We start from the raw sequence: 19,711 nt of genomic DNA, 5'->3' as shown, positions 1-19,711 counted from the left end.
GAAGAGGTAGGCTTCTCTTCAAAAAAATTTCCTTATTGCATCTGGAAAAAAAATGATTGTTTTATTTTTTTGGACAATACAGGCATCAAACATGTACTAGGTTTGTGAATTGATACCTTTGGCCAAAGAAATGCTCAATTAGTTGCATGGCTATTTTGATGCGGCCATTGCAAAACCATTCTACCTCTGCTTGACCTTGCTTGATCCTAAAATCAAAACCAATGTACTTAGACCGGAGCTTTTGGACCTCATGAAAGTTGACCAAAAAACAGTTTTCAAGATCTTCAAGACCAAAGTAGAGATGGCCACAGGGACCCGGGTACCCACGGCCTGTCCGGGTACCCGCTGTCAGCCTGTATGTAACTAACCGTGTCTGAGAGGGTTGTTACTATCAAGATGATGGTGTAAGATGCCAAGGATGGGCCAATGGGTTCGTGGTAAGACCTGTAAAAGGTTTCACTCTATCAGTAATCTTGACTGAGAGGCTTGCTCAATTAAGGCGCATCCAGATCAACACAGAGTGTTAATAGGCATCCAAGGAATAACTCAACTTGGGTTCGTGGTTTTACCTACAGAAAGGTAAGGGTAATCAAGAGTTGAGAGTATTCCTGAATTGAATGATGGGTGAGAATGAAAGCACTGTTTAACTATAGTATGGGTTAAACTTTGCTGTAATAATATTCTGAGGGATAAAAAGTCCTGAGGGGCGTGTTTATATAGAGGGGAAAGAGCAGGAGGGAATATGAGGCGCTTGGAGGCGCTTCAGGACCAGGGGGGAACTGGAAGCGCTCAAGGGAAGCAGATCCTCATGAGGATCAACATTGGAAATGATCAGGGCAGTGTAATGATCAGTACTGATCCTGGATCAGTAGCTGTGCACACTAGCTGATCATAACCAATCATTGATTCCATTCAGTGCTCTTTGAATTGGATTACATCATGTATTGTTTATGTAATTATATCATAACCAATATATTATGTAAATGGGGACTGAGGCGTAACAGGGGATAAATGAGTGATACCTGTCTTGGGGTATTTCACGTGTACAGTAATATTACAATGTATTGTAATCTTACTGTTGCACGTAACTTAACTCTCATAACAACAGTACATTATGGTAACTGTATTTAACTATGGTTATCTGTAATGTAATGTATAACAGGAGTACATTCTTAAGCTTGTATCAAATGATATACATATGTAATAAAGGTGTAAAAGGAATGTACTATATGTAATGTGAACAATTGCAGGTACTTGGTACGTGTAAGGTACTGTGACACGTACTCTGTGGCTGACACCCGCCGTGATTTTGTAAAATTGTGGGTAACCAGACTCGCCGCCAACACCTGCGGACAGGTACCGCCAACACCTGCGGACAGGTACCGCCAGTACCCGCGGCGGGTGCCGCGGGTACCCTCAATATATTTGACACGAATTCAGCTTTTGTTTTCAATTCTGAAGCGACTATTTGTTAGTTAATTTTTTTTTGGTACAAAGCTTTGTTGATCATATGTACAAGATCTGTTTGTAGATAAAAATTTGTAATAAAAATTGGGTTGCATGATCACACTTGATCTTTACCTTTCCTTTTGGATTTTTCCTTTTTTCATTGTGGAGCCCATCCTTCCACTTGCTGAGCATACTGGGGGATCAAGTGGTATTTTGAGTAAAAAGCGACTGACATCCCCCTGCTGATAGAAACCGTACTGAGGCGGTGTCTTTTTTTGGATACATAATCCTTTCCAAACAAGAAAGCCCGCTCAACATTGACCAAATTGGCTAGATTGAAGAACAATCAGATATGCAGGCAAAAATGGGGACAATTTAGAATGACTTTGGGCAACTGAGGACATCAAGGGCCATTTGGACAAGCCCACCGTGGGTATTTCCAGCGCGCTTTTGTTGGATCGGCCCCAAGGTACATGGCACCCACATGTTTCTGACCAACAAAAATAATTAAAGATTATTAAATAGTCAGTTTTGGTGCATCACTGAAAGGAAATAATGATTAAATGAGCTGTCTACCTTTAAATTATGGGGCAGCCTAAAGGCATGCCAAAAAATTCCCCAGCGCACGCCAAAAAAATGTGGTTCTTTCATGGACACGCCAAAATATTTGGCGTATGTCGAAGCTCACGCCAAGAAGCTGGCGTGATTTTAAGTCTGAGCCAAAAATATGGCGTGCGCAAAAGAGGACGCCAAAAGTAATGAAAATAATGGCGTAGGTATCTATGTACGCCATTGAAGTTGGCGTGCATGACCACCCTACAATAAAAAGTGTATACCGAGTCGCGAGTAGGTTTCACCACGAGATTGAGACAACTCTTGGCCTCTGGACCCATCCCAATTTCATCATGCCACACCAGCCCCTCACATTTATCTTCTGGGAAGTTTCCACTTCATTACCTGAGGAAAAAAAAATTAAATGCAAGTTTTTTACGTGCAAAGAACATAAAAAATTCTTTACATGCAGAAAAGAGAAAACAAAAAGATATTCAGGAAGAAAAGAGAAAAGATAAGATATTCACTTCTTGCTTTAAAGAAGCACACCAGAGAGAATATTATATTTCCAGCCCTTTGCAGCGTCTGAAACCAATTGCTTCGACAAGAGTGGAGGGGGAATGGGTCTGACACCATCCTTTGGCTCAATCTTGATATAGGGAAGTACCAAGGGAGGACACTGGTGTTTATAGCGCTAATCATCAACAATAAATAAATCAGCCATGTATATTTCAGTTTTGATAATATAATCACAGACAAATCTCACCTCAAGCGAAGAAGAATCTACAACTTCCTCTTTATCCGGCTCCGATTGATGGGATTCTTCAGCTTCATGTGGTTTGCCGGCCTCGGACCCGGCCTCGGACAGCATTACATGTAATTTTTTGGCCTTGGAAAGGATCTCCCTGAATTCGTTGGCTTCTGAAGTTTCTTCTTCGGAGTCGGACCCTTCTTTGGATGTTGTCTTGTTAGAATCTTTGGATTTGGATGATTCAGACAGTGTATCATGTGTTCCTTTTGTTTCAGTCACTTGGTTTAATCTTGTTGATTTTTGTGTGGTGGGTTTAGTATTGGTAACTTCTTGGCCATCAGACAATGGTTCAGCATCGGAATCGTCGGAATGATTTTTTTTAATCGTTTTGAGTTTTGTTTTGGAGCCTTCAAGGCCCTCTTCTTTTTCTTCAGATTAGCTTCAGTTTTTGTCAGTTGAGCTTCCACAAGTTCAAACTGCGAGGGATTTCTCTTGGTTGAAGTCGAACGAGGCTTTTTGAGAGTCAGTCGCCCTTTTGTATTCTTTTTGACAAGCGGCGCTTGAATCAGGACGGCCTGGTGGGTGCCAGCAATGATCTTATGGACCTGGTCGATGAGACTCACAAGAGTGTTAGGCTGTTCTTGAGAGAGAGCCACCGTGATCTTCCGTATCTCAACATCTAAGTCGATTTCGTCTTTGTCACTTTGCTGTATTCGATTGGGGCGAAAAGCTTTGTTAGTCGTCAAATTTATATGCTCAATGTACAAGATTCCTTACCGTGATTTCTGGATTATATTTGAGATGCCATCGGAAGTGGAAGTCATCGGGTGACAAAGTATCACCCGCTTCCCTTAATTCAGTGATTTTATGGGCGCAAGGAATACCAAGGCCGATTGTAACCGTTTGCGAACATTCTTCTGTCGGATCGAGATCTTGCAGCCATTCGTATTGAGTAATACATTCTTTGATAGCGAATGTCGAGATATGGCCAAGGAGAGGGATGAACATCTTTGGCACATTTACCAGCGTCTTAACCGCATTGCTTCCAACTGACTCGTGGACGTGATTGATTTGCATGTCTACTGCATGAGCGAGTGAATGGAAAACTGATAGCATGTCGCCCGTTGAGTTCTTCACAAAGGTTTTGAGATACGCATGTCCGGATTCAACCCTTGAAGTGTTCAGGTTGCAAAGGTGAGGGTATTGACAGGCCCAAGCCACGATAAAAATTTCTTTAACCGGGATTATATTCTTTTCGAGTTACTCAAGAACGGCTGGGCGGGTTGAGAGGAACTTCTTCAAGTTTTTGAATCGTTCCGTGTAGAGCTCACTTGTTTTTGACGAGGTTACTTGCTGCCAAAGCTGCATGAAGATTTCCCACGGATCTTTGGGTTTCTTGGTGCCTTCCTTCTTCTTTTTTTCTTTGTCTTTCGGCTTGACTGCAGGAAAATGTTTCTTACAGTTCGATGTAATGTTCTTGTTGATGTGCCAAACGCACAGGTTCGCTTGCGAGTCCGGGAAGACGTGTGCTAGTGCCTTTCGTAATGCCAAGTCCCGATCAGTGATAAATACTTGGGGGATGCGCTGAGGGCACCAAATATGTTTCTTGAGTTGATTCACAGCCCAGACATACCCGTCTACGTCTTCATCAGTCATAAAACAGAACGCAATAGAAAAAGATCGGTTGGAGGCTGCCTGTCCCATCACGTGCAGCAAAGGGAGATCGTAGCGGTTGGTTTTGTAGGTGGAATCCAATAGCGCAATGTGATGATTGATTCGAGCTAGATGGATTGATCCGGGGTGTGCAAAGAAGAGGTTCACAACATGGCCGCTGGAGTCTACCTTTACATCATACAACCAGTTTGATTCTTTCAGGATCAACAAGAGGGTTTCGGTGGGGGATCGTCCATCCAAATATTTGAGGTGTATCTTCTGAAGCGCATTACTTACAGTCTTGTTGGTCGCAAAGGTCTCATTATCGGACGTTCGTAGTTGGAGTAGGATTTGGGCTGGCCTCAGATTGGATTTTGACAGCTTCTGGATCTCCTCAAATTGCTCCGGCAGGAGTTTTTTGTGCGCGGTGTGGGAAAAAGCTCCAGACGATGGATCGTGATTGTGGGTCCCATTCAGAGTCGTCAAGGACCAATACTTGTTCACAACCTTCTTGCTCGTGGGAACGGACCCTTTGACTTCAAAAGGGCAGGAGATCTTAGCCGAGGCGGTTTTTCGTCCAGATCGATTCAAAACAGAGCCGCGAAATTCTCCATATCGATCACATCGGATATAAACGTTCTTATTAGCGTGAGAGTTGGCCTTTGCAATCGCGTATCCGTGATGCTTAGCCCATTCTTGACAGAAGCGGACCAAGTCGTCCATTGAGTTGAATTTCTCCAATGGTGGTGGATCCAATGGATCTATATACACATAAAATACTCATAAAATATCAATATTAGATCGAAACGGTTTATGAGAGACACAGTTCACTTACCACCTGTTTGGTAGTTATAGCCTTTCAGGTCGGTTATCACAATGCTTGTGGAGCTAGGTTCAACTTGAGACTGGATCCTTGGGTTGCTGGGTTGATATGGGGAGGATGATTCGACCGGGACCGGGATATCTTCTTCTTGGACCGGGATGTCATCTTCTTGGACCGGGATGTCATCTTCTTGGACCGGGATGTCATCTTCTTGGACCGGGATATCATCTTCTTTGCCCTCCATAATTGATGCCGGTCCAGGTAAAGATGGTGATTTTGTAGGAGGAGGAGAATCAGATTTTGAGCTCGGTGATTTTGTAGGAGGAGGAGAATCAGATTTTGAGCTCGGTGATTTTGTAGGAGGAGGAGATTTGACCATTGGGGCCGGTGATGTGACGGTTGGAGCCAAGGCTGAAGCAGTGGTTGGTGGAGCAAAGTGAGCCAGAAGAGTTTGCATTTGTTCCCAAACCTCTGGAGGGACCGTGACGCCAGCGGATGATGCTTTGTCGGTAGTGGTGGTGGGCGGGTTTGGGGTTGACATTGTGTGTCAGCCTTAGAGTCATCACAGCTGACCTAAAGTCTGCCTTTTATCTACTTTTACATATGAATTGCTTTATATCTTTTCCATCTTAAGAGATATCTTTGTTTTGACTTCATATTCTGTTTCCTCATGCAATTTTAACCCTAGTTACAACTTAAAGATTCTTTGTAACTCTACCCCTTCCCTGAGTTCTTGAGTTGTGGCGCGCATGCACAGTTGTGACGTGTCAGCGCTACCAGGCGCGCCAAACCACATGTACATATGTAATTACATAAGCAAACTGTGAAAATTTTCGAAGTCAGGATCCCCCTTGCCTGAGGAGGATCTACAGACTTCAGACCACCCAGAACCACGCCGTAGATAACCCAGGATCACCCTACAAGAGGATACCACGCTCCCAGTACACCTACCGTCACAGGCGCCTAGGTTATTGACAGTAAGTATACTCTTCCTTTGAACCTTGATTATCCAGAGTGATTCTCTGTGTCTCTTGATTGCTCCTCTGTCTTGCTTTCACTTCAACTCTGCTCAAGATCACAGGTTACTCTGTTAATCCTAGACTCAGTCTAAAAATCAGAGCAGATTAGTATTACTATTCTGTGTCCCCCCACCGTCTCCTTGGTGCGCGCGGAGGCTGTAGCCCCTGTTGGTCTGGCACAGCTGTCCTTATCACTTTTCCAGGTGATTCAAGTTGACTTTTGAGGATCCTCCTATAAGGAGTAGATAGACCCCCTCCAGATCATATATTTCTCTTTCCTTTTTCTCTTTCTTTCTCTTTCTCTCTCTCTCACTGTTTGTAGTTCTTTATCCCAAGAAAAACAACCAGTGTCCCCCCTTTTCTTGTGTCCTGTAGCCACTATAGAGGCTCAGGCTCACATTGTGGATGGTGCTGTTTTGTCTTGAGGGTGCGTGGGTTTGATGGACTTGAACAAGATCTGTGATCTTCAGCTTGGCGTTTATGTTTGAGTACGCCAAAATAGAACGGAGTGCCCGGGAGAAGCTCGTCAGGTCTGGCGTGCACACATAGTACACGCCAATTCTGTGGAGTAATCAACCTGAGCACGCCTTCTAAAAAGCATATTTTGGAGTACTGTGATGAGCACGCCAATATTATTGGACAAGCGGAGTTCACACGCCATGCATTTTGGCGTGACTGGCTGTAAGGGTCAGGTTCTGGGGGGGGGGGGGGGAAGGAGACGGGTTCTGGGTCTTCAGTCTGGGTTTCTAGCTATGAGATAAATTGCTAGATGGGGAGAGTATAGAGATCTCCCCCCGGCTCCTCTTTATGATGAGGAGCTGTGACATGTATGTGTAGCTACAAGACATGTCTAGGGATAGGCTATGGCGCGCGGGCGCGGCTCGTAACATTATCCCGCCTTTAACGCCCAAGCCCCCGGCTCTGCGTCCTCGTCCCCGGGCAGCATTAAAAAACCCCGTGGGGAAAAAGCTTAACCCTCATCTGAATCTCCTTGACCTGGTGTGCCTCTTCTCCGCCTCTGGGAATTTGATGTCGAAATCCTTGAGTAGCTGTTGACAGTGAGTGAGGTTGACTGCTGGTTCCCATGAGTTGTCCTGCGGCCCATATCCTTTCCACGCAATCAGATATTCCTGTTTCCCTCTCTTTCTCCGGCAATCCAAAATTTCCACCACCTCCCACTCCTCTTCGCCCTTGATCACTACCGGTTCCGGCTCCTCCCTGGTGCGCCCCTTAATGGTGTCCTGAAGGTGTTTTTTGAGCACTGAAACAAGAAATGTTGGGTGTATCCCTTTCCTAGAGAGGGGAAGCGTCAGCTTATACACTGACTGCGAGATTTTAGCGCAAATAGGGAATGGGCCTAGCCACCGGTGCCCTAGTTTGGGACTTGGCCTTGTAGTCGAGATATTTTTGCTATTGAGCCACACGTAGTCGCCCACATTCCACTCTGGAGTTGATCTGACATTCCGGTCGAATTGTTTTTTCATTGATTGTTGTGCTTCCTCCAATGATGCGGTTAACTCCTCTTGTACCGTTGCCAACGTCTTGAGCCTTCTTTCCACTGACGGTAAACACTGTTCAGAAGACGGTATCCCTCCTTATATTGTCACATCAAAGCCGTAATTTGCCTTAAAGGGAGAAATTCCCGTTGATGCGTGTCTGTTGTTATTGTGAGAGAATTCGGCCAACGCAAGCAACGGTTCCCAATCGTCTTGATGGTAGCCGATAAAGTGCCTCAAGTATGTTTCAACAGATTTGTTGGCAATTTCTGATTGGCCGTCCGTTCGAGGGTGATAAGCTGTCGAAGGCTGTAGTCGGATGCCTAATCTCTGACTGAGCTCCTTGGTGATTTGAGATACAAAAACGCTTCCCCTGTCGGACACTATAGACTTTGGTGTTCCATGGAGTTTCCAAACATACCGGAGCATAAGATCGGCTAAATCATCGGCAGTCGTGGACTTCTTACAAGGTATAAAATGGGCCATTTTTGTGAGACGGTCCACAACTGTGAGTATACTGTTGCTGCCGTTAGATTCAGGTAAGTCGGTAATGAGATCATAGGATATGTCCGTCCAAGGGCCCGCTGGTATCGGTAGCGGCTCTAGCGTTCCAAAAGGTTTCTGTGTCGACGACTTGACTCGTTGGCACGATTCGCATCCGTCAACATACCGGTTGACAAACTTCTTCTGTGACGGCCAATTGAAACATCGCCGTACCAACGCCAGTGTCCTGGCTCTCCCCGGATGCCCCGCCGTACGACAGTCATGACGGCTCTGCACGATTGCAGTCCTGATTGTCTCGTCTGCCGGGACTTCTATCAGACCTCTCCGGTAGAGTACGCCGTCCTTGAAGCACCACTCCTCTGTCCCACCCGATGTGTCCTGACACTGTCCAATCAACTGAATTAGTCTTTGGTCTTTTAGAGTGGCTTTGCGGATGGAATTTATCAACTCTACGTCCGTTGGAATTAATTCTCTGTTGTCCTCCTCATGCGTGACCCCCATTACATCCACTTCGAACCACCGGTCCGCGTCTTGGAGGTCAATTGAGTCGTCAATGAAGCAGTCGTCCACCTCGACGTAGTCGGGCCCCATCTCTGCTATTGCAGTGAACGTCTCCGGAGTGATGTTTTCTGGCTTCAACAATTGGCCAAATGTGAGCTTCTCCTCCCCCGTAGGGGCTAGGTCCGGGCGTCTCGATAGTGCGTCAGGCTTAGCACTTTGGCGTCCTGGTCGAAAAACGATCTTGAAGTCGAAGTTGCCCAATGTTTCTGCCCATCGGACCTGGCGGCGAGTGAGGCTTTTAGTCGTCATAAAGCTTTCTAAATTTCGGTGATCCGTGTACACGATAGCTTTCAGTCGATTTGGATTTCCCTCTAAGTAGTGTCGCCACTCCTTAAACGCCGCCACAATAGCCAAAAGTTCTTTATCAAACATTTCGTAGTTCCTTTCAGCTTGTATGAGGGACCGAGAGAGGTACGCTACGGGATGCAATTCATTGTCCTTATCACAGACTTGCGATAGTACTGCTCCTAGTGCAAAATCGGAGCAATCGCACTCCAGCAGGAATGGTTTGTATGGGTCGGCTATTTTCAAGATTGGCGCCGTGGTAAAAGCGGTTTTCAACGTCTCAAACGCCTCCTGGCACCGTCCGTCCCACAAGAATTGTATGTCCGCGCGTGTTAAATCATGCAGAGGCCTGGTGATCTTGGAGAAATCGCCTATGAAACGTTGGTAGAAGTTGGCAAATCCTATAAACCTTTGCAATTCGGTCACTGTCACTGGGGCTGGCCATTCGGACACCACAGTCACTTTTGCCGGGTCCATGCGCACTCGGTTGCATGATATCAGTAGGCCTAAATACTCGACCTCCGAGCGCGAGAATTCACACTTTTCTGGTTTGAGCCAAAGTTGATGTTTGCTGAGAGTATCTAAGACACTACTAACCGCTGCCTCATGCTCCACGCCCTTCTGGGTGTAGATCATGATTTCGTCCAAGTACGCCGCAACGTCCTTCCCAATCCTTCCCAATAGAATATCTTGCATGAAGAACTGAAAGAAGCCCGGCGCCCCTGTGGGCCCGAATGGCATTGTCAACGGCGCGAATTGTCCGGCCCGGCAAACAAACGCTAATTTTTCTTTGTTGCCTTCTGCCACCCGTAGATTACCGTAAGCGTTGCGTAGGTCTAGCTTAGTGAACTTGTCAGCGTCGAGCAAACTATCCACAAGGTCCATTGTAAGAGGTAGTGGATACTTGTTTTTGACTGTCACTGCATTTAATTTGCGGTAGTCGAAACATGGCCTTAGGTTGCCATCTTTCTTCCCAGTGAATAGTACCGGTGCCGCCCAAGGGGAAGTTGTCCGTCTTATGGTGCCGCTTTCCAAGCCTTCTTTAATGAGTGTGTCGAGTGCTTCATTCTCGGCTGGGGATAGGGGGATGATTCTGCTGGTCTGTGGGAGCGTTCCTGGAAGTAACTCTACTCTGAAATCATACTTTCGACGGGGGGGTAGCCGCAGAGCATTCGACTTGCAAAACATATGCAAGTAGCTGTGGTAGCATTTTGGCACTAGCTCTTCTGCCGTCAATGCTGGTGTCGAGGATTTCGCCTCTGCCGCTAATCGAGCCGATGTGGACCACAAAGCCTTGGCCGCCCATACATCCGGCGCCGCTCCGCTGTTTGTCTGTGAGAATCCTAGAAAGTGTACCCGCTTGCCAGTTGTTCCTAATTGGTACAGTGGGTAATGAGGGATAGTGGACTCACATTGCGGGGGTGTAATCACGCACGAAACGTGCACCCCCTCGTCATTTAACCTAGCGGACCTCACGGGCTCCTCCCCGTCTCTTGAGGTGTTTGGCGGTGTAGAAGAAACCTGTGCGGTTGCGATGCTGTCTTCCACTGAGCCTAGTGTGGCGCCCGCGGTGCGATCCAGGTGGTCTGGTTGTGGTAGTTCTAAAAGGAGATCCTGTTTGCCAGTTGTCCCTACCACATCTGATGAAAGAGAATGGAAATCGGGCTCACATTGCGGGGGCGTTATCACACTACAAGTGTGCACCCCCTCGTCAATTGTCCTCGCTTTCCCCGCTACAGGCTCCTCCCCGTCCTGCGAGGATTTTTTCGGACAAGACGACACCGCGTCAGCGGTGGCAACCCCTGATGAATCCGTCCGGAACCGGCGTCCACGCCAGTCGATAAGGTGTCCATGCTTCTTGATCCACGGCATGCCGAGGATGCCGTCATAGGAGTCTTTGAGTCTGGTTACTATGAAAGTTGAATGCGTCGGGTCATTGTCGAGAATTAGGTCTATTTCGCGGGATGAAAGACTTTGGGACCCGTCGAATCCGGTGATAGTCCGCTCAATCCCTGCGGGTCTAGTGGTGAGGCCCAGCCTCTTGGTGAATGATTCACTCAAGACATCGTGAGTGGCTCCTGAGTCAATAAGAAATGTAGCGTGTGGGGCGGTTGTGGCACTGGGATGGTGTAGAGGAAGAAAGGAGAGGCATACAAAAAGCCTTGGATTGATTGCAGGGCACTACAAATCTACAAGCTCCAATCTGAGAAACTACATCCACCCTACCGCTCGGGGGAGGCACAACCTTCACACCCGAGCGTCGCCATTTTTTGATCCCTCCGCCCTCCCCACCTCCTCGGTCGTCCTCCCTTTCTCCGATAATCGTTGTACTTCGTCCTCCAACTCCGCAATCCTGGCCGCTGCCTTGCCTTTCCCCTTTGGTCTCGACGGGCACTCCCTCGCGATGTGGCCTTGGTCGCCGCATCGAAAACACAATCCCGCTCTCATCATGTCAGTCTTCTCCTTGACTGACAGGTGTCCTTTCATCGCCGAGAGGTCCATGGCATTTGGGTCCGGCGTGGGGGTAGCGTCGATGGGAGCGGAATCAGTGCCGTTGATTTCGTTGTCGATCTTCAATGCGAGGTTGGCGAGGTCGGAGAGCGCCGTGAATTGGGCCCTCGCGATAACTAAGGCGAGCCGAACATCCTTCTTGAGTCCTTGCTGGTATTGGCTCATGAGGGTCGCGGTCTCCCATCCTGTATCCGGGGCATACTGGTTGAACTGGAAGGTGTAGTGGGCAACCGATTTGGTCTGTTTGAGCTGGCGAAGCGCCTTCTCCGCGCGTGGTCGTCGTTCGGTGTCGTAGTACATCATTTGAAAGGCGGTGGAGAATTCGACGTACGAGATTGGCTGACCCGCGAATAACTTTGCCGTGTAGGGTTGCGCCAGGTGCTAGCTTGGCCGGTCAAGTAGGAGATGGAAAAGATAACCTTGCTGCGGTCGTCCGGGAACAAGCGAGGGTTGGATATGACATAGAGGCCGATCTGAGTCACGTAGACCTCGGCCTTGGCGCCCCTCGTGCCATCAAACTTATCCGGAACGCCTATCTTCGGTCCTTTCGCCGGGACTTCGACCGGGTTCTGATTAGCGGGTTGTTCATGGATCACTGGAACAACGACCGGGGCGACCATTCCAGCTCAAGCCGCTGCCAATTCTGCCTCATCTTGTTGACGAAGGCCGCGTTCTTCCTGAATTGTTGTCGACAATTCGTCCAGCCGGGCTCGGAGTGCCGCCATTTCGTCGGCCATGTCAGTGTAAGGATGTGGGGTTTTCTGTTGTCGATCTGTTCGGTCTTTGTTTCTGTGTCAGTTTGTAGTTCAGTGTTCTGGTTCGTTTGCCCGGTTCTGTTGGTGTTCTGGTTCTGTTCTGGTGTTTGGTTCTGGCCTCGTTCCCCGTATGGTGATCTAGCAATATGTAAGGGTCAGGTTCTGGGGGGGGGGGGGGGGGGAAGGAGACGGGTTCTGGGTCTTCAGTCTGGGTTTCTAGCTATGAGATAAATTGCTAGATGGGGAGAGTATAGAGATCTCCCCCCGGCTCCTCTTTATGATGAGGAGCTGTGACATGTATGTGTAGCTACAAGACATGTCTAGGGATAGGCTATGGCGCGCGGGCGCGGCTCGTAACACTGGCAGCCACGCCATCCAAACCTGGCGTGTACCTTGGATGCACACCTTTTTGGCGTGCGCTGGGGAATTTTTTGGCGTGCCTTTAGGCTGGCCCTAAATTATCCCGGTAACTGTCTTGAACAGAAGTATAGATCATATGAATTGATCTCAAAAATACCTTTGCTGACGGCATGTGCTTAACAAATTTTGGATGGAGAATAGATTTGTGGGCCTTTTCCGCCAAAGCAGCAAAGGGTTGTGCAGCCTCTGTGCACCAGATAGCGCACAGTTGGTTTACCTCAAGAAACAATAGGCAGGCACTCAGATTTTGTAACCAGAAAAAACAGAGAGAGAGACATGTTGGTCACTCACCTCTTCCGAATCAATATCCCCTCCACAACCACCAAGACCGGCCAGATTCTGATTGCTAGTTGATTCACGCAGCTTCTTGAGACATCCATTGGCATGTTTCAGCAATTTACTACATGACAAGTCATACGTGGGCCGGTGTATCTTTGTGCTGCATCTGAAACCGGAATAAAGGTCAGTCCAGAAAATTGAGAAAGGGTCTCTGGACGGCCAACGTCTTGCATGGATACGTAATCATGCGCCGTCCCTTTTTTTCAAGATGTGTTGATAGTTCTGGTTGGTGGTAGCTGGAATAGGCGGCACTGATTGCCATTGTGGCAATTTTCTGAGCTCAAGCTTTCAGGAAACATATCAGATGCCAAATTCAGCAAGATGAACGAGGTCTAAGAGGAAAAAGAAAGCTTACCAATCTCTTCAGGGTCAGAGAGTTCCCGACTGGTACTAGGCTGGCTGGTCCAAGGGGCTTTTTTCAGAGAGCTAGTTGAGGTATCTGTGACATCATCATTTGCAACCAAGATATCTGCATCAATGACATCTGTTTGATTTGCTTTGGTCTGACCATCTGACGGTCCTGGAGGCAAGGAAGTCGGTGAATTTGAGGTCTGGCGGCGTGGTCTCTTTCTTGATTGTGTCATGGTGTATGAGGAGACTGGCACACCAGAGGCTGGAAAAACTTTCCAAGCTCCAGCCTCTCATTCATATACCCAGTTGGATACCCAATTGTGTTGCCAGTACACCCAATTGGATACCCAACCCAATACCCGGTTGGGTATCTACGGGTTTTCAGGGTCTGTATCTAATCCTTAGCAAAGATGACGGTGCTGAACAGGTTGTCCAAAAGAAAAATGAAATCCTGGACCAATTGAAAGTAACAATGAACAACAAGAAAGTTGTGATTCAATAGGCTCATTTCTTACCATCCGGAAACGTGTTGTTCTGCTCCACAAATTGCCAACACAAGACACAGATTAACCAAACTAAACATACGTGAAGCAAAAAACTTTGCCCAGATCTCTTGAGGAGGGGGGCAGGAAGATCTGTGTATTGTGCTTTGATGCGGAATGCATAAGGAAGTCTGGACCTTACACACGCCTTTTGCTAAGGCATTTAGGGTCAAACACAGCTGGCTGATATCTGAAAAAACATTTACCTCATGATTGGTTAGACCCTACACCAACCTAAGGCTGTAACCCAAACCCATGTCCCAAGGCCATGCCCCAGGGATTGGACCCCGGGGGTCCGGGCTTGGGATGGCGCTCTGACATGCCCCGAACCCCAGGGCATTGCATTTTCATGGGTAAATTGCTCAGGACAGGTATTTGAGCAAGTAAAAATAAGGGCAAAAATAGAGTAATTATATGAATAAAATTAATTTAAGTAGGGCCTGATGAATCAGGGGTGTTGTAATCACTCAAAGGCATTGTGCAAATTCAGAGGATCTAGGTACCTGAAACGCACTAGAGCCTGTGAACAGGTGGGGTTTAAACCTAGTAAAGAATGGTGGATAATCTCAAGAGAAGGGGTTTTAACTCACTAGTAAAAAGCCCTTGAAGTCTTGAGGTTCTTCAGGGTAGAAACTGAGCAGCTGGAAGCACTTGAAGAGGTTTATTCTGAAGGCTGGTTGGACACTGAGTAATTTCTGGTGGAAAAATGGGCTACTAAAGTGCATACCAGACTGGAAAGAGGCTATTGAGCACGTGTAAAAGGCAGGTAAATTATGATAGTGTAAATAAGAATGAGGAAATGCCTTTTGGGCAGGCCAGAGGGCCTCTTAAATGGGGAGCCTAGGGGAGCTACAGGGCCACTGTGGGTTCTTTTTGGACAGGCTATTGATGCTACAAGGGCTAATTCTTCTTTGGGCAGATTCATTAGCCTGTTTGAGGTGCTGTCAGACGGATTTCCAGCCTGGCTGATGGAGCCATAGAAGCTAGTCTTCTTTGGGAATATCTACTGGCCAATTTTGGGTGCCTACAGTTCAGGATGCTGGCGGTCCGCGGAGCTGATGGCGCCATAGTAGCTAATCCCTATTGGGAATATTTAATAGCCACTTATAGGTCCCTGTATTAAATATCCTGGTATGGCAGATGGTGCCATAGTAGCTGGGATTACATCATCCAGGTAGATGGGCTGGTATATGTATCATATTTGTTCAAATGGGCCACAGTACTTCCCAATTGGTCTGTCCTGTGTATGCATTAAGTATTGAATGGTTTTACTGCATTTGGAATATTTTTTTCACATCCACATGAACTGGATTTGGGCAGACATGTAACACAACTTTTGTGTCACAGGCCGTAGCGCGCAGCAGGTGGGTTTGGAGTTAACTCAACATAAGTTGGGCTATCTTCTAAACTAAACATAAACTGTTACAAGCATATTTCCATATGGATAAAATAATACAGTTCACTCAACTTGGGGGTAACTTGTAAATTCTAATTGTGTAATTACATGCATAATGAAGGAGTGAGAATTAAGGGTACATGTGAGTGAAGTACCCTAGGTTAATTTAGGTGTAGATTAAGAATATAAAATAATATTAAGACTTATAATTATTTAAGAGACAGTAATAATGTCTCTTTCATGTTTAATGATTTTTTTGTTATTTTTTATGGTATTACATATGTAAGAGTGAGTAATAATATCTCTTTCATATGTGATACTGATTTATATTTTTAGGTTACAGTGGCTCTGCTATAGTATCCAGCTGACAGGTGACTTGAGATATGTGACAGAGGGTTGACTGGGTGCTACAGGTTGTTCAGATGTACTAACTTCCAGTGTAGTGGGGCTTCAGCAACTAGGGGTAAATTTGACTATAGAATCTGATTATGGGGTCTGCTTGGTTGTACTTTATGCAAAACACAAAACACTTCCTGCATACAAACCTAGTTTTACTCAACTATCTGGAGACAAAAAACTAGCCAAACAGATCATTGCCCGCTTATACTATGCCCATGTTTTTAGCTCTACCTTTTCCTTTTTCCTGTTCCTTATCTTTTCCTCCTCTTCTCTTCTGAACTATCTCTTTGTTTGCAACTCAGGGTTGGAATAGCTTGTAGCCATTGAAGGCTCTGTTCTTTATTAGCTGATGGCTATTGTTGTTGCTTGTAGTTAATAGTGTGCAATGTTAAATCAAAATGCACCAAAAAAAAGTGTGCTTCAACAAACAGTTGGACTAACTAAACACTCAGCTTGATGACTAGCATGGGTCCACTGCAACCATGACATCCCCAAAGGGGAATGGTGGGTCAAACATTGGCACAACCAATTCCCCCAGCTTCACCCAACCATGTCACAATCATGGCATTGCAGCTGTGCAGCGTGCTGCCAAGAGAAGGGTGACTCAAACCTACAACCGCAAGGCCAGCACTGCCTGCCAAGCACACTAACCACTGCGGCAATAAGCATGGATTCTGGAGCGGCCCAGACAATTACACATCACCGTAGCAATACTGACCACCGTTGGCCCAGAGTATACATATTGCCCAAATCTCTTGAGCCAATTGGCTGAATTGTTGAGGTTCCTCAGGAATTTGGGGGAATGGTGGGACCATTGGTCCCCAATCATGCAGATTGTGGCTTGGCTGGATCCAATCCTGATCATGTAATTGGTTGTTCCAGCTTTCTCCAATCATGTAATGTTGGACCAACCAACACCAATCACAGTGTTGAGTTGTCTGTTAGTCTGCTACCATGATGTATCACCACAGTATGGAGGGCTGTCGGATTGAACAATGAGCACTACCAACCAACCACCCAGCTGGCAGCCACAAGCGTCTGTAGCCTAGTTGGTAAAGGCAGCACTGTAGTATGTGTCTCAGCATAGCTGAGGTTGTGAGTTTGACTCTCACCAGACACATCTTCATTTTACAGTCTCTACAGGCTATGAGCCCAGAGCTACCTGAGTGCAACTTGCTTACAATAGAGACTTGATGAATTTGTGAATGCTTACTTGTAAGACCACGCAAACCCCTATAAGCCTACATCTAGATCATGGGTTCAATCCCTACGCTGACCATCTTTCCTGGGTCTCATTCCCACTCTCTCTTGGGGTCAATCCCCACTTCCCATCATGTAGCAAGGGGGGGTGTTGAGTTGTCTGTTAGTCTGCTACCATGATGTATCACCATAGTATGGAGGGCTGTTGGATTGACCCATGAGCACTACCAACCAACCACCCAGCTGGCAGCCACAAGCGTATGTAGCCTAGTTGGTAAAGGCAGCACTCTAGTATGTGTCTCAGCATAGCTGAGGTTGTGAGTTTGACTCTCACCAGACACATCTTCATTTTACAGTCTCTACACACAGGAAGTGACCCAGTGGTGTATTTGAGTTGGCCTTGAGTAGGAATTTACAATTGGTGGATTCCAACCCATGAAATATAAATCCACAAGGTATCCCCTTTGAATTTATATTTCATCAACCAATGTTACAGTGGTTGAGGGCATCCCAGTTGACCTGGGATCCCCTCAACTTAACTAATTATGCTGGCAGTAGTTTTTCCTGTTATCTTATACACTTTGGGACAACCCACAAGCATACTGGAGCCAACCAAAACATCACTCTTTCTCCCTCTTGCTCCATTACTCTTGTTTAATACATTACTGGTACATTCAATGTTTGTGCATTGACTGATGTGCTTTCTATGTGGATGTCAAGTGAAAAGAAGAACAAACATATACATGCTCAAAGGTTGAGGGCAAGGACGTCTTCTATGCGGAGATATAGCGGGGGAGACATGGGGGCGCGCAAGGAAAGGATGCGAGAAGACGAATAACGAGAGGATTACATTTTTGAGGATATGGGAGGAATTAGTCGGGTGGAAAGGGGTTTTGCCAATTGATATATAGAGCATAATCAAGACAGGAGTAGGGCTGGGGAAGGATTAAGAGTCGTGCGGACGATGATCGACTTTCCAACCTACGCCGAGACCGTCGCGGAATTCACGCTGGACGCAGAGATGTTCGGTGAGGAGGATCTGGAGCACGGAGGAGGCGAGGAGGACAAAGTAGAACCAGAGTGAGGAGGGCAGATGGGCCGAGTAGTATGTGGTGAGGATCAAGTGGTTCAGACAGATCGTTAGGGAATGGTCCATGATATGCTTCGGTCGTCGTACTATCTCGTATAATATAAACACCCTGTTTTTTTCCCGTACATTTCAGTCATCTTTCCTTCCCTTTTTTTCTGGTTAATTGGAAAGGAGATGCTTACCCGATCAATGAGGAGATTAGCCAGGCTATGGAGATGACCCAGGCGCGATTCGAGTCCGAGAAAAGCTCGGCGGTGCGGCCAGAATAGTTCAAGTTATTCTGGATCCAATCAGGCCCGAGGCCGAGGGAGATTTTATCGAGCAAGCCGAGGTTAGAGTCGGAGAGATTGGAGTGATTTGTGGGGTTGCTGATGCTGATGTGAGGGAGACGATTGCCGACACGAAATGGCTTCCGGCCGAGAGACTCTGGCAGTCTACCGAAGCCCGCCCAGCCGTCCAGACGATGATTTGGATTATACTGATTGGTATGTAGAGTCGTCGTGCCAGCCATCGCTCTCCAATCAATGATCATAGCCACGTTCCGGGGCCCGCCTTCGAGTTCGAGTTGCTCAGGCTTCGCGAACCATCGCAGCATGGGCGGGGTGATGATAGAGAGGATGACGTAGTGGAGCGCCTGGATGGCCAGGATCTGAGAGATAATCAGCACTGGATCCCAGCCTTGGATCCGGAAGTTGCGTGTGTCCGACTTCCAGTTCGTCTGGAGCGGTTTCGTCGTCGTCGTCTGATGATGATGATGATGCTTCTGGCTTGTCGGACCTGCTGCTGGGGGTGGCGGCGCTGAGGGTGTGCTTGGGAGGTCGAAGGTGGTGATGATCGGCGATAGTTCTTCGGCTTCGCTGTTCTGCTCGTTCTTGTTGTTCTTGCTTCCGTCCATCCTTGCCGTCGCTTTCTCCTTCTCCTGAGTGTCTCGCTCTTGAATTGTCTCGAAATCTCAACACCAGTGGCCACCCTCGCCGGGCCTGGGCTCAAAACATCCACTAGACCCGCCCAGCTGCCTCCACCTAAGGTGCGTGCAAATGCCGTTTGGAATCTGGATATTGATGAACTAGCTGGCATAACTCCAGCACCTCAAACTCAAAAGCAAACTCGGCAAAAATCACCCGCCTCAAGTGCCGGTACCACCTGCGGGTGTTGAGTCCGGGGACGGATTCCAAAGTCATGAAAAACAGGAACACACCGCGGGCACCCGCCACTTGGCAATCTTTAAGCCGGTATTTTAACACTCCACAGATTTGTGGGTGGGACTCTTAGAATTTGAGGGCCACTCAAGAGCCAAAACAATCAGGGATAATATGGAAAGGTTCTCCATAATGTTGTACATAAATATTTTGTTGCCCCAAAGCTTAACTACGCAATGATAAATGGCGTAGCTAATGGATGACTTCCCGTCGAGATCTGCGAGCCTCCCAGAAACGGTTTAGAGCCCGAAAAGCTAGATTTCCCTGCGAAAATCTAGAATTTTCGGGTCTAAAGCGGCATCTGGGAGGGTCCCAGATCCCACGGGAAGTCACCCAATAGGTGTTGAAGAGTGGAGCGCTTCCCGTCGCCTAAATAGCTTGATTTGGAAGGGTCCACCAACCCTTGTTTGCTGGTA

The 19,711-nt window shown here is 47.1% G+C and overlaps 4 protein-coding genes across 4 annotated transcripts; all 4 read right to left on the bottom strand.

Annotated features, from left to right (window-relative positions):
- Positions 1-2,687: 2,687 nt before the first annotated feature.
- Positions 2,688-5,607, bottom strand: PtA15_9A387 (uncharacterized protein; the record flags this gene model as incomplete). The annotated part of the gene is made up of 2 exons (XM_053172589.1): positions 2,688-2,695; positions 5,241-5,607. 2 exons carry the CDS (start codon positions 5,605-5,607, stop codon positions 2,688-2,690), a joined length of 375 nt encoding a protein of 124 aa, XP_053023815.1.
- A 1,617-nt stretch (positions 5,608-7,224) lies between these two features.
- PtA15_9A386 (uncharacterized protein) lies at positions 7,225-7,731 on the bottom strand (the record flags this gene model as incomplete). Its single annotated transcript, XM_053172588.1, has 2 exons — positions 7,225-7,465; positions 7,574-7,731. 2 exons carry the CDS (start codon positions 7,729-7,731, stop codon positions 7,225-7,227), a joined length of 399 nt encoding a protein of 132 aa, XP_053023814.1.
- A 111-nt stretch (positions 7,732-7,842) lies between these two features.
- On the bottom strand, positions 7,843-12,224 carry PtA15_9A385 (uncharacterized protein; the record flags this gene model as incomplete). The annotated part of the gene is made up of 3 exons (XM_053172587.1): positions 7,843-11,212; positions 11,567-11,958; positions 12,024-12,224. 3 exons carry the CDS (start codon positions 12,222-12,224, stop codon positions 7,843-7,845), a joined length of 3,963 nt encoding a protein of 1,320 aa, XP_053023813.1.
- Positions 12,225-17,987: 5,763 nt separating this feature from the next.
- PtA15_9A384 (uncharacterized protein) lies at positions 17,988-18,991 on the bottom strand (the record flags this gene model as incomplete). Its single annotated transcript, XM_053172586.1, has 4 exons — positions 17,988-18,015; positions 18,083-18,205; positions 18,279-18,670; positions 18,764-18,991. The coding sequence occupies 4 exons, from the start codon at positions 18,989-18,991 to the stop codon at positions 17,988-17,990; spliced, it is 771 nt and encodes a 256-aa protein (XP_053023812.1).
- Between the last annotated feature and the right edge of the window lie 720 nt (positions 18,992-19,711).

This window comes from Puccinia triticina, chromosome 9A (assembly GCF_026914185.1).
Source record: "Puccinia triticina chromosome 9A, complete sequence".
Taxonomy (NCBI): Eukaryota; Fungi; Basidiomycota; class Pucciniomycetes; order Pucciniales; family Pucciniaceae; genus Puccinia; species Puccinia triticina.
This window is presented reverse-complemented; position numbering and strand designations above follow the sequence as displayed.